We start from the raw sequence: 14298 nt of genomic DNA on the forward strand, positions 1-14298 counted from the left end.
TGTGAAAGGGGAATCATGTTTGGCAAATTAATTAGAGTTCTTTGAGGATGTAACAAACAGGGTGGATAAAGGGGAACCAGTAGATGTAGTGTAAAAGCAAAATACTGCAGATACTGGAAATCTGAAATAAAAACTGAAAATGCTGGAAAAGCTCAGGTCTGGCAGTATCTGTGGAGAGAGCTGAAGAAGTGTCATATGGACTCGAAACATTAACTCTGTCAGTCTCTCCACAGATGCTGCCTGACCTGCTGAGTTTTACCAGCATTTTCTGTTTTTATTTCAATAGATGTAGTGTATTTGGATTTCCAAAAGGCATTCTAAAAGGTGCCACATGAAAGGTTACTGCACAAAGATAACAGCTTATGGTGTTGGTGAAATACATTAGAATGGATAAATGATTGGCTAACTAATAGGAGAGCTGGGATAAGGGGTTGTTTTCAGGTTGGCAAACTGTAACTAGTGAGGTGGCACAGGGATCAGTGCTAGTGCAATGGGGGACGGCTCAAATTACTTTTACAGAGTGAAAGACAAAATCGTTATTCCTTCCACTGGGGTCACTTAAAGAAACATTTCCCCAATTATTTAGTTTACTTTCCAATAATTGTTACATTGAAGTCCAGTTTCAATTGCACCAGAAGACGGAAATGACACATGACATGTCCCCTGATATTAAGGTCAGCCTGACAGTGCTCCCTCCCCACTTTCTGTATTATTATTTTACGGAAGTTGGACAGATTTCCACACGTGCCATTGAACATTTTGCAATTGGATTCATTCATCCTGGTTTTGTTTGGGTCTCTTGCTCTTTGCTTCAGGCTCTGTGATGGTTCCCGTGTATTCAGTTCCCAGCTGCAGGCAGCACCTAGTTTAGATTTATTCGGTGTATCTATGGTCTGTGATGTCACGTTCATAAAGCTTTTTTCATGCAGAGAAAACCATCCCAAGTTGTTTGGTAGTGTGCAATAAATAGGAGAGGATTAATTTATGATCTCATAATAAAGGAGCCTCTAGGTAGCAGCGATCATAACATGATTGCATTTCGCATTTGGTTTGAGGGAGAGAAGAGTGTGTCTAAGACAAGTGTTTTAAACTTCAATAAAGGCACTTGCAAGGGTATGAAGACAGAGCTGGCGAAATTAGGTTAAGGGTAGGTCAGTAGAAATGCAGCGGCAGACATTTAAGGATATGCTTCATAACTCAGCAAAGGTAAATTCCGGTGAGAAAGAAAGCCTCTCGGAGAAGTATGTGCCGTCCGTGGCTAACTAAAGAAGTTAAAGATAATAACAAATTGGAAAAAAAAAAGCTTACAATTCTGCAAAGATTAAAGTAGGTCATAAGGTCATACAAAATTTAAAAAGCAGCAAACAATGACTGAGAAAATGAGGGAGAAATTAGATTCTGAGAAGAATCCAGCTGGAGATATAATAACAGTTAGTAAGAGTTTCTACAAGTATTGAAAAAGGAAAAGAGTAACTAAAATGACTGCTGGTCCTCTAGTGAGTGAGACTGGAGAATTAATAATGGAAAATAAGGAAATGGCGCAAGTGTTGAACAAATTTTGTGTCTGTCTTCACTGTAAAAGAGACAACTAACATCATAGAAATACTTGTAAATCAAGAGGTGAAAGGGAGGGAGGAACTTAAAATCTCCAGGGAAAGGGTACTGAGAACACTATTAGAACTAAAGGCTGACAAGTTCGCAGTACCTGATGGACTTCATCCTAGGGTCTTAAAAGAAGTGGCTGTGGAGATATTAGATGCATATAATTTTCAAAAATTCCTTTGATTCTGGAAAGGTCCCATCAGATTGGAAAATAGCAAGTGTAACTCCTCTATTCAAGATAGGAGTGAGACAGAAAGCAGGAAAACATAGACCAGTTAGCTTAACATCTGTCATGGGAAAAAAATCTAGGCTTTATTATTGAGGTTATAGCAAGGCACTTAGAAAATCTTAATGACATCAGGCATCAGAGTCAACACGGTTTTGTAAAAGGGAAATCGTGTTTGGCTAATTTATTAGAGTTCTTTGGGGAAGTAACAAGCAACATGGATAAAGGGGAACCTGTAGCTGTGATGTACTTGGATTCTAACTGGCATTTGATAAGGTGCCACATCAAAGGTTATTACACAAAATAAGAGCTCATGGTGCCGGGGTAACATTAGCATGGACAGAGGATTACTTATCTAACAGGAAGCAGAAAGAAGGGATAAATGGGTCATTTCTGGGTTGGCAAGATGTAACTATTGGAGCATCACAGGGATCAATGTTAAGGCCTCAACTATTTACAAACTATGTCAAATGCTTGGATGAAGGGACTGAATGTTTGGTTGCTAAATTTGCTGATGACATAGGTAGGAAAGTAAGTTGTGAAGAGGACATAAGGAGTCTGCAAAGGGATGTAGATAGGTTAAGTGAGCAGGCAAAAAATTGGCAGATGGAGTACAATGTGGGAAAATGTGAACTTGTCCACTTTGGCAGGAAGAATAGAAAAGCAGCACATTATTTAAATGGAGAGAGATTTCAGAACTCCACAGTACAGTGGGACCTGGGTGTCCTAGTATATGAATCACAAAGTCAGTATGCAGGTACAGCTAGTGATTAGGAAGACAAATGGAATGTTGTCATTTATTCAAGGGGAATGGAATAGAAAAGTAGGGATGTTTTGCTGCAGTTTACAGGATGTTGGTGAGACCACATCAGGAGTACAGTTTACAGTTTTGGTCTCCTTACTAAAGAAAGAATGTAATTACATTAGAAGTTCAGAGAGGCTGCACTGGACTGATTCCTGGGATGAAGGAGTTGTCTTATAAGGAAAAGTTGGATAGATTGGATCTATATTCTTTGGCTTTAGGAGAATCAGAGGTCTTATTGGAATATATCACATCCTGAGGGGATTGGATGGGGTGGATACTGAAAGCATGTTTCCCCTTAAGGGAGAGAGTCTATGACAAGAACTAGGGGCACAGTTTAAAAATAAGGGGTCTCCCATTTAAGGAAATGAGGAGAGTTTTTTCTCAGAGGGTTGTTAGTCTCTGCAGCTCTCTTGCCCAGAGAGCAATGGAGGTTGGGTTATTGAATATTTTTAAGGATGAACTGGATAGATTCTTGATTGACAAGGAAGTCAAGCAGTATCGCGTGTAAGCAAGAAAGTAGAGTTAAGGCTACAATCAGATCAACTCTGATCTTATCAAATGGCGGAGCAGGCTCAAGAGGCCCAATGGCCTACTCCAGCTCCTAATTCGTATGTTTGTACGTTTCACAGGAGTGATGACCACAGGCCACATAAGGAGATATTAAGGTATTAAAATGAGGCCCCCATCCAACCCTCAGGTGATGTAACATAGGAATATAGGAGCAGGAGTAGGCCATTCAGCTCCTCGAGCGTTCTCTGCCAATCAACTAGATCATGGCTAATTGTTTACCTCAATGCCTCTTTCCCACGCTATCCCTCTCTCCCTTGATGTTATTAGTATTTAGAAACCTATTGACCTCAGTCTTGAACACACTCAATGACTGAGCCTCTGGGGCAGAGAATTCCAAAGATTCACCATCCTCTGAGTGAAGAAATTCCTCATCTCAGTCCCAGATGGTCTTCCCCTTATTCTGAGACTCTGTTCCCTGGCTCTAGACCAGCCCCTCCCCCCGCCAGGAGAAACATCCTTTCTGCATCCACCCGTGTCACATCCTGTAAGAATTTTGTAAGTTTCAATGAGATCACCTCTCATTCTTCTAAACTCTAGAGGATACAGACCCAGTCTCCTCAATCTCTCCTCACAGGACAATCCTGCCATCCCAGAAATCCTTCTTGTAAGCCTCCTTTGCAATCTCTCTATGGCAAATATATCCTTCCTTAGATAAGGAGATCAGAACTGTACACAATACTCCAGATGCGGTCTCACCCAGGCTCTATACAATTGCAGCAAGACTTCCTTACTCCTGTACTCAAATCCCCTTGCAATAAAGGCTAACATGCCATTTGCCTTCCTAATTGCTTGCTGCACCTGCCTGTTAGCTTTCAATAACTTAGGAACAAGGACATCAATACTTCCCATTCTCTCAGCATTTCAGAAATATTCTGCACCTGCATTCATTTTACCAAAGTGGATAACTTCACACTTGCCCACATTATATTTCATCTGCCACGTTCTTGCCCACTCACAAAGCCTGCCAAATCCCCTTAAAGCCTCTTTGCATCCTCCTCACAACTTACATCCCCATCTCGTTTTGTGTCATCAGCAAACTTGGAAATATTCCATTGGTTCCCACACCAAATCATTGATGTAGATTATGAAAAGCCAGGGGCCAAGTACTGATCCTTGCTGTACCCCACTAATCACAGCCTGCTAACCTGAGACTGACCCTTTTATTACTACTCTGTTTTCTGTCCGTAATCAATCCTCAATCTATGTCAGTCTATTACCCTCAATCCTATGTGCTCTAATTTTGTTTACTAACACCCTTATCAAAAGCCTTCTGAAAATCTAAATACACCACATCCACAGGTCCCCCCTTAGCCATCCTGCTGGTAACATCTTCAAAAAACTCTTACAGGTTTGTCAAATGTTATTTCCCTTTCATAAATCCATGTTGAACCTGCCCGATCAGATCATTGTTCTCTAAGTGTACAGTTCTGACATCCCTTATTATAGATTCTAGCATTTTCTTTTTTAGTTTCTTGGTCCTCTTTGCTGAATTCAAAAATGCTTCCAATCCTCAGGATTACTACACTTTTGGAAACTTTATAAGTGTTTTCCTTTGACCCAATATAATCTTTAATTTCCTTTGTTAGCTACGGTTGACTCACTTTTCCTCTTGGGTTTTTGTGCCTCAAAGGAATGTATATTTGTTGTAAACCATGTACTAATTATTTAAATACTAGCCATTTTCTGTCTACCATCATACCTTTTGATGTAATTTCCTAATCCATCACAACCAACTTTCCCATCATATCTTCATAGTTTTCTTTGATTAGATTTAAGACCTGAATTTCAGATTGAATCACAAATTTTTCAAACTTATGTAAAGTTCTATCATATTATGGTCACTCTTCCCTAAAGGTGCTTTTACATCAAGATTATTAATTAGTCCTTTCTCATTGTATTTTCACTCTGTTTGATGCTGGCATTTTTTCTGTTGCTTTCCACATTTGTTTACTGCTTCCTATTATCAGCTTTGTTTTTTTTTCCCTATCTGAAATGCCTCTCATGTCCCCATCTCCCTGAGGAGCTGTTTAAACCCTTCCCAACAGCACTAGCAAGTCTCCCCACAAGGATATTATGTAAAAGATTCTATGAGCAGTATTTGAAGGACAGCAGGGAGTTCTTCCCGGTGTCCTGGCCAATATTTTACTCCCAACCAATCTCACTAAAAACAGATCATCTCTGGTCATTATCAGATTGCTGTTGAGGAAGTGACCTTGGAGTGTATATCCACAGGTCCTTGAAGGTGGCAGGACAGGTAGTCAAGGTGGTGAAGAAAGCATATGGAATGCTTTCCTTTATTGGGCGAGGTATTAAATACAAAAGCAGCGATGTAATGATGGAGCTGTATAAAACACTTGTTATGCCACAGCTGGAATTCTGTGTACTGTTCTGGTCACCACATTACAGGAAGGATGTAATTACTCCGGAGAGAGTGCAGAGGAGATTTATAAGAATGTCGTAAGGGTTTGAAAATTACAGCTATAAGGAGAGATTGGATAGGCTAGGTTTGTTTTCCTTGGAACAGAGGAGACCAAGGGGTGGCCTAATTGAGGTGTACAAAATTATGAGGAGTCGAGGTAAGGTATGGAGGAAAGACTTGTTTCCCCAAGCTGAGGAATCAATTACCAGGGGCCATAGATTTAAGGTGATTGGTAGAAGGATTATGAGGGACATGAAGAAAAACCTTTTCACCCCGAGGGTGGTGGGCATCTGGAATTCACTGCCTAAGTTGGTGGTTGAGGCTGAAACGTTCAACTCATTTAAAAGGACCTGGATCTGCAACTGAAGTGCTGTCACCTGCAAGGCTATGGACCAGGTGCTGGAAAGTGGGATTCAAATGAGCGACTAGTTTCTTATTTCTCTTTTTGGCAGGCACAGACACAATGGGCTGAATAGCCTCTGTATGCACCATAACCTTTCTATGGTTTGAGGAGGCTTACTGTGCACAGAGACATCCTGAGGTTGTGAAAGGTGCTAAAGAAATGCAAATTCTTTCAACTGCAGCCCAGTTCTTGTGGTTAGCAATAGCAGCATCAACACTCTTCAATATCATAATTAACAAGGTCCACTTCTGAATTGGTTTAACAGCAGCAATAACTGCAGAATCGGAGCAGTGCGGTCACGTGTGAACTCGCTGGTGTCTCACAAGGTTTGAGGATTGAGTGAATCCCTTCCCACACACTGAGCAGGTGAACGGTCTCTCTCCAGTGTGAACTTGCTGGTGTCTCAGCAAAACCGATGACTCAGCGAATCCCTTCCCACACTTGGAGCAGGTGAACGGTCTCTCTCCAGTGTGAACTCGCTGGTGTCTCAGTAAGGTCGATGACTCAGTGAATCTCTTTTCACATAGAGAGCAGGTGAATGGTCTCTCTCCAGTGTGAACTCGCTGGTGTGTTAACAGGTGGGATGACTGATTAAATCCCTTTCCGCACTTGGAGCAGGTGAAGGGTTTCTCCCCGGTGTGAACCTGCTGGTGTCTCAACATGTTTGAAAATCGAGTGAATCCCTTTTCACACACGGGGCAGGTGTACAGCTTCTCCCCGGTCTGACTGTATCGATGAATTTCCAGATCAGAGGGATAACTGAATCCCTTCTCACTGTACCCACATTGTCCACATGGACTCTCCCTGTTTCGGTTACAGTTGAACATCCCCAGTTTGGTCGATCGGTTGAACCCACATCCACACGGGGAACACATGTTAAGGTTTGTCTGCGCTGTGAATGCTGCTCTCTCCTTCCAGTTTGCTGATGATATTCAGTCCTGATGAATCGAGTGGCTCGGTTAGATTGTTGTAATGTCCATTCTCAGCTTCGCATCTACGAATCCTCTCCCTGTAAAACAAGTTTGCATCAGCAATTACTGGAAAAAATTGAGAAACTGAGGATGGACAGTTTTCTCGCTTTGCATTATTTTTGTTCCTTCAAAACCTGCTCTCCCTGCTCTTGGTGTTGCAATCAGTCTCTCTCACAATGTCTCTGCCCCTTTTAATGACGACAACACAGAGGGACAGTTTACTTTTAAATACGCCGATCACCTGCCGGCCCCACGCATACTCAGTCAGCTCAAACTAACCGGGCCGGCACTGTGCCTGCGCATTGGAGTCATAGAATTATACAGCACAGAAACAGGCCCTTCGGCCCATCGTGTCCATTCTGGCCATTAAGCACCTATCTATTCTAATCCCATTTTTCGGTATTTGGCCTGTATCCCTGTATGTTATGGCGTTTCAAGTGTTCATCTAAATACTTCTTAAACGTTGTGAAGGTTCCTGCCTCTACCACCCCCTCAGGCTCCAACCACCATCTGGGTGAAAAAAATATTCCTCAAATACCCTCTAAACCTCCTTCCCCTTACCTTAAATCTATGCCCTCTGGTTACTGATACCTCCGCAAAGGGGAAAAGTTTCTTCCTATCTACCCTATCGATGCCCCTCATAATTTGTACGCCTCTATCAGGTCCCCTCTCGGCCTTCTCTATTCTGAGGAAAACAACCCCAGCCTATCCAGTCTCTGAAACGCTCCAGCCCAGGTAACACCCTGGTGAATCTCCTCTGCACCCTCTCCAGTGCAATCACATCCTTCCTCTAGTGTGGGTGACCAAAGCTGCACACAGTCCTCCAGCTGTGGCCAAATAGTGTTTTATCCAGCTGCAACATAACCTCCCTTGGGCTGGGGAAGGCGGCCGTTGACAGAAAGTGAGTTTTCCCAAACCAGGTGAGTGAACTGGATGATGGGGGGGAAGAGGCGGATGGAGAAAGAATCAAATTAGATACAAAACCGGAGAGTCCAACTGGGGCTCCCGGGAGCGGAGCGGATAAGACAGCGGCACTCGGAAGTGACGACATAATGATGCTTTGGGGGCGTGGCCTGGGCTGGTGAGTGACGTGCGCCTGGACCAATAGCAAGAGCGCAGGCAAAGGTTGAGGGACCGAGTGGGCGGCAGGTCCGCCGCTGGGCGTGCATTGTGACGTCAGCAGAGGGCGCGGCCTCAGCCCGGAAGCAAAATCCTGCGGATGCTGCAAAAGCTGAAATAAAAATCGAGAATGTGAGAAATGCTCAGCAGGTCTGGCAGCTTCTCCAGGGAGAGAAACAAAGTCAACCTTTCAGCTCTAGAAGTTCGAGAGGTGGGGTAAAAAACAAAAGCGGGCAGGTCTGTGGAAGGCAGGAGAGATTATTCAGCGAAAGGGATGATGGTGCAAGGCAAAATGAGATGGTGATAAAGAAAATAGAAAAATTCCCAACACTGGAGAAGGCTATTCTGTATCTAACTGGTGCTGTACCTGTCCTGGGGAGTAATTGACCTTTATCCTCCACTTAAACAACCTCCTGCTATTACATATCCAACTTCCATCAAGCTTAACCCTTCATTTATACCTCCGTAACATCACTCGTCTCCTCCCCCCTCTCAGCTCATCTGCTGCCGAATATCTCATCCACGCCTTTGTCACCTCCAAACTCGACTATTCCGACACACTCTGGCTGGTCTCCCACATTCTGCCCCCTGTAACCTTGGGTCATCCAAAATTCTGCCACCCCATGTCTTAACTCACAGACAGACCCTCCTTCTCCACAACCCCCTCCTCTAATTCTGGCCCCCTGTGCATCCCTCATTTCAATCACTGCACCATTGGTGGTCGTGCCAAGAAGCCCTAGAATAGACTGCAGGGCATGATGGGAGAAGGGAGAGAAACTGGAGAAAGATGTGAGTTGACGGCTCAGGTAAGGAGGAACTTTGGAGACAGTTTGGCCCGGTGCACTAGTATAAGGGAGGGAAGCAGCAGAGGCAGCTGATTGGATTGTTTCAGTCTTAGTGACAAGGAAATTCCATGATCTCCTCATACTTGTTGGAAGGTGAGGATGGAGGAGACGGGGAGTGGGAGAAACCTTCAAAAGTAATGTGCTAGAAATATTAGAAAGATTCAACACAATGTATTCAACACAAAGCTGATTTATTTGACTTTTATCTAAAATATTAGCCCATGTAACTGCGTTGGAAATTATTAACATCAGTAGAAACAGACCCAATGAACACGGTTCAGTCCTCTGTGATTTCCAGCAAAATCCAATCACTCTAGTTACTTATGAATTCGCCGGTGTCTCATCAGGTTGAATGACTGTGTGAATCTCTTTCCACACTTGGGACAGATGAACGGTCTCTCTCCAGTGTGAACTCGCTGATGTGTCAATAGGGTGGATGACTGAGTGAATCCCTTCCCACAGTTGGGACAGGTGAACGGCCTCTCCCCGGTGTGAACTCACTGGTGTACAGTGAGATCAGATGATGTCTTGAACCCAGTCCCACACTGAGATCACCTGAATGGTCTCTCGTCAGTGTGAATACGTTGATGGCGCATCAGTTCCCCAGAACTCTTAAAACAGTTTCCGCAGTCCAGGCATTTAAAAGGTCTCTTATCAGTGTGAACACGTTGGTGGGACATCAGCTCCCTGGAATTTTTATAGCACTTTCCGCAGTCTGGGCATTTCAAAGGTCTCTTATCAGTGTGAACACTCTGGTGATTCAGCAGGGTGGATAACTGAGTGAATTCCTTCCCACAGTCAGAGCAGGTGAAAGGTCTCTCTCCAGTGTGAACTCGCTGGTGTGTCAGCAGGTTGGATGACTGAGCGAATCCCTTCCCACAGTCAGAGCAGGTGAATGGCCTCTCGCCGGTGTGAACTCGCTGGTGTTCAGTGAGTTGAGATGACTGTCTGAACCCAGACCCACAGTGCAAGCACCTGAATGGTCTCTCGTCCGTGTGAACACGTTGATGGAGCATCAGGTCCCGGGAACTTTTAAAGCACTTCCCACAGTCTGAACATTTAAAAGGTCTCTCGTCAGTGTGAACTCGCTGGTGTGTCAGCAAGTCAGATGACCGAGCGAATCCTTTCCCACACTTGGAGCAAGTAAATGGTCTCTCCCCAGTGTGAACTCGCTGGTGTCTCAACAGGTTGGATGACTGAGCGAATCCCTTCCCACAGTCAGAGCAGGTGAATGGTCTCTCACCTCTGTGAACTCGCTGGTGTCTCAGCAGACTGGATGACTGAGTGAATCCCTTCCCACATACGGAACAGGTGAATGGCCTCTCTCCAGTGTGACTGCGTCGATGAGTTTCCAGGTCAGATGGAAATCTGAATCCCTCCTCACAGTCTCCACACTTCCACAGTTTCTCTCCACTGTGAACGGTGCTTTTTCCTTCCATGTTCAAAATCCGATGATATTCTGGTTACAACAAATTGGGCGACTCTCTCAGATTCTGATGTGATGTTTGGTTTGAGTTTCCTGACTGAAAAAGTCTTCCCTTCTAATATCCTGTGAAATTGATTTAAAACAGAAAAAAAGGGAGTGAGAGAGAACCCACAGAAACACAAAGGCAGGTTGTGAAATTGAATTTAATGATTCTGGTAATTTTTGGGGCCAGAACTAGGAAAAAATTACCATGAAAGCTGTCGGATTTTTTGTAAAAACCCAACTGGTTCATTAATGTCCTTCAGGGAAGGGAACCTGCCTCCAGTCTGGGCTACACAAGATCTGGCCTCTATGAGAACACTAGGGGAAGGTGGTGGCGTAGTGGTTTTGTCACTGGACTGGTAATCCAGCGATCCAGGGTAATGCTCTGGGGACCCGGGTTTCAATGCTACCACAGCAGATGGTGAAATTTGAATTCAATAAAAATCTGGAATTAAAAGTCTAATAATGACCATGAAACCATTGTTGTTTGTCGTCAAAACCCATCTGGTTCACTAATGCCCTTTAGGGAAGGAAATCTGCTGTCCTTGCCTGGTCTGGCCTACATGTGACTCCACACTCACAATGCGGTTGACTCCTAAATGCCCTCTGAACAAGGGATGGGCAATAAATGCTGCGCTAGCCAATGACACCCACATCCAATGAATAAAGAAAAAGAAATAGGAGCAGGAGTAGACCATAAGCCCCAGTGAGCCTGCTCCGCCATTCAACATGATTGTGGTTGATCACAGAATCGTTACAGTGCAGAAGGAGGCCATTTGGCCCATCGAGTCTGCACTGGCTTGCTGAAAGAGCATTCTACCTTATCCCACTACCCTGCCTTATCCCCGTAGCCTCACACATTCTCTCTCTTCAGGTAGCAATCCAATTCCCTTTTGAATACCTCGATCAAACCTGCCTCCACCATCCTCTCAGGAAGTTCGTTCCAGACTCCAACCATCCTCTGGGTAAAAAACAAAATTCCTCACATCACTTTTACTCCTTTTGCCCATTGTTTTGAATGTGTGCCCTCTAGCTCTTGACGCACTCATGAGTGTGGCAACAGTTTCTCACTATTTACTCTGTCCATACCCCTCAGAATCTTGAATACCTCTATTAAGTTTCCTCTCAGCCTTCTTTTCTCCAAGGAAAACAGACCCAACCTCTCCAATCTACCCACGTAGCTACAGTTCTTCATCCCAGCAATCAAGAGTTAATCAGTGGGGTGGGGAGGCCAGACAGGAAAGTGGAGTTGATGCCACAATGAGATCAGCCATGATCTTATTAATGGTGGAACAGGCTCAAGGGGCCAAATGACCTGCTCCTAATTCTTGTGATCTTATGAGACAAAGTCCCGTCTTCACACTGAGGATACCGTCCATCATGTTGTGAGGCACTATCACTATGCTAAATGAAATAGATTCAGGATGGATCTCGATATAAATGGGCATCCATGAGGTGCTGTGGATCATCAGCAGCAGCAGAATTGTATTCAGCCAAAATCTGTAAGCACATGGCCCACATATCCCTTACTCTACCATTACCATCAAGCCAAGGGACCAACTCTGGTTCAACATGAACTGCAGGAGAACATGTCAAAAGCAGCACCAGGCATTCCTAAAACTGAGATTCCCATCTGGTGACCCTATACCATGAGACTACATGCATTCTAAACAGTGGAAGCAGCATGCTTGAGACAGGGTGAAGCAATCCCAAAAACAATGGATCAGATCAAAGCTTTGCAGTCCTGGCACATCCAGTCAGGAAAGGTATGGATAATTAAACAACTAACAGGAAGAGTAGGCTCCACAAACATCACCATTCTCAATGATCCTAGCATATCAGTACAAAAGACTGGGTTATGTGTTTAGTGATCCCGGGAGTGTTACCAATACCTTCCCTGGATCCCGAGGCTAGGACAGACAATCTGGAAGGTATAGGGAGCTGGGACTTGTCTGTGAGAGTAATTGAAGGCATGAGAACTGAAATAATCTAGAGTTAGAAAGGAGAAAAGACTCCAAAAATGGAGCAGTTTGCAACTGGACATCAATTAATCTTCTCTCATGTTGGAGAAATGAAGGTCTAGATAGTGTGCCTGAAACAATATTAGTTCATCTTGGTCTTTAACACCACTTTCTCACACGCTCCCCATTTCCCTCGAATACCTGAGACACCAAAAATCTCTCCATCTCAGCCTTAAATATATTTAAAGATGGAGCATCCAGAGCCCTCTGGGATGGAGAATTCTATGTGACAAGAGAAAAAGAGAGAGAGAGAAGTGGGAGAGACACAGAGAGAAAGAATGAGAGAAATGGGATAGAGAAAGAATGAGAGAAATAGAAGAGCACAGGAGGGACAGAAGCTGGGGGGAGAAATGGGGGCAATGGAAAGGCATTTTAGAGACTGACAACTGAACCACAATTTGATAGAATCTCCCAAACCCGCAACCTCCACCATCTAGAAGGACCAGCATAGCAGGTGTATGTGAACACCATCACCTCCAACTCACACACTGTTCTGACTTGTCTGATATCCAGGACTGGATGAGCAGAAAGTTCCTTCATTCAACTTTTGGAAAGATGAAAGTCATTGTCTTCAGTCCCCAATACAAACTCCACTCCCTAGCCAACGGCTCCATCCTTCTCCCTGACAACTCTCTGAGGATGAAACAGACTTTTCAAAGCTGTGGTGAAATATTTCACCCCAAGATGAGCTTCCAACCACATATCCACATCATCACCAAGACCACCTGTTTCCACCTCAGTAACACCACCCGACTCCACTCTAGTCACAGCTCGTCTGAAACTGTCATCCATTCCTTTGTTATTTCTAGGCTTAACTCTGGCTGGAGGTTCTAGATTCAGGGGACAGTCTCAAAATAAGGAGCAGGCTATTTGGAACTGAGGTGAGGAGGAATTTTTTCACTCAGAGGATGGTGAATCTTTGGAATTCTCTGCCCCATAGGGCTGTGGAGGCTCAGTCATTGAGAATGTTCAATACTGAGATCGTTAGATTTCTACATATAAAAAAACATTGGGGATAAGGGGATAGTGCCAGAAAATGGTGTTGAAGTAGAAGATCAGCCGTGATCTCATTGAATGGCAGAAGGGCTCGAAGGGCTGAATGGCCTATTGCTGCTCGTATTTCTTATGTTCCTTCCTAAAGCACTTCCGGCCAGTCTCCCACATTCAACTTCCCCATAATCTTTAGGTCATCCAAAACTCTGCTGCCCATATATTTACTCGCACCCAGTCTTATTCACCCATCACCCCTGTGCTCACTGACCTATGAAAGTTCCTGTTTAAGAAGCACCAACATTTTAAATTTCTCATCCTTGTTTTCATGTCCCTCCATGGTCTCACCCCTCCCTATCTCTGTAATCTCCTCCAGCCTCACATCCCACCCAGGTCTCTGCACTCTGCTCATTCCGGCTTCCTGAGCATTCCCGATTTTAATCGCTTCATCCTTAGTATCCACATCTGAGCTCAAAGGCCATAAGCACTGGAATTTCCTCCATAAACTTCTCCGCTCTCTTTCTTTCTTTCCTCGTTCAAGATTCTCCTTTAAACCTACATCTTTGACCAAACTTTTGGCCATCTGCCCTCTTACCTCTTTACATGATTCTGTGTCAAATGTTGCTTTTTAGCACATCTGTTAAACCTGGGAAGGTCTATAATATGAAATGTGCTATATAAACACACATTGTTGTTGTTGATTTGGACATATATCGCTGTTCCTTCATCATCACTGTAACTCTTTATCTAACAGCATTGTGGGAGCACCTTCACCACATGGACAGCAGTGGTTCAAGAAGGTCAAACATCATCTTCTCCACAGGTAACTGAGGATGGGTGATATCTGCTGCTGGTCTTG

The 14298-nt window shown here is 44.1% G+C and overlaps 3 protein-coding genes across 3 annotated transcripts in view; 1 reads left to right on the forward strand and 2 right to left on the reverse strand.

The window, feature by feature from the left end:
• The window catches only part of LOC144698179 (uncharacterized), a 96408-nt gene that overhangs the window by 61781 nt on the left and 20329 nt on the right, over positions 1 to 14298 (reverse strand). The gene's annotated exons all lie outside the window — the stretch shown is intronic.
• LOC144698224 (uncharacterized) overlaps positions 1 to 14298 on the forward strand; it is a 111790-nt gene that overhangs the window by 21188 nt on the left and 76304 nt on the right. The gene's annotated exons all lie outside the window — the stretch shown is intronic.
• LOC144697775 (uncharacterized) overlaps positions 5978 to 14298 on the reverse strand; it is a 131487-nt gene continuing 123166 nt past the window's right edge. Inside the window, exons 7-9 of the mRNA XM_078569772.1 lie at positions 10046 to 10328; positions 9710 to 9880; positions 5978 to 6669 (exon numbers count right to left, since the gene is read on the reverse strand). Coding sequence (XP_078425898.1) covers positions 6322 to 6669; positions 9710 to 9880; positions 10046 to 10328 — 802 coding nt within the window. The 3' untranslated portion in view covers positions 5978 to 6321. The remainder of the gene's footprint in view (positions 6670 to 9709; positions 9881 to 10045; positions 10329 to 14298) is intronic.

This window comes from Cetorhinus maximus, chromosome 23, assembly GCF_964194155.1.
Source record: "Cetorhinus maximus chromosome 23, sCetMax3.hap1.1, whole genome shotgun sequence".
NCBI classification, from domain to species: domain Eukaryota; kingdom Metazoa; phylum Chordata; class Chondrichthyes; order Lamniformes; family Cetorhinidae; genus Cetorhinus; species Cetorhinus maximus.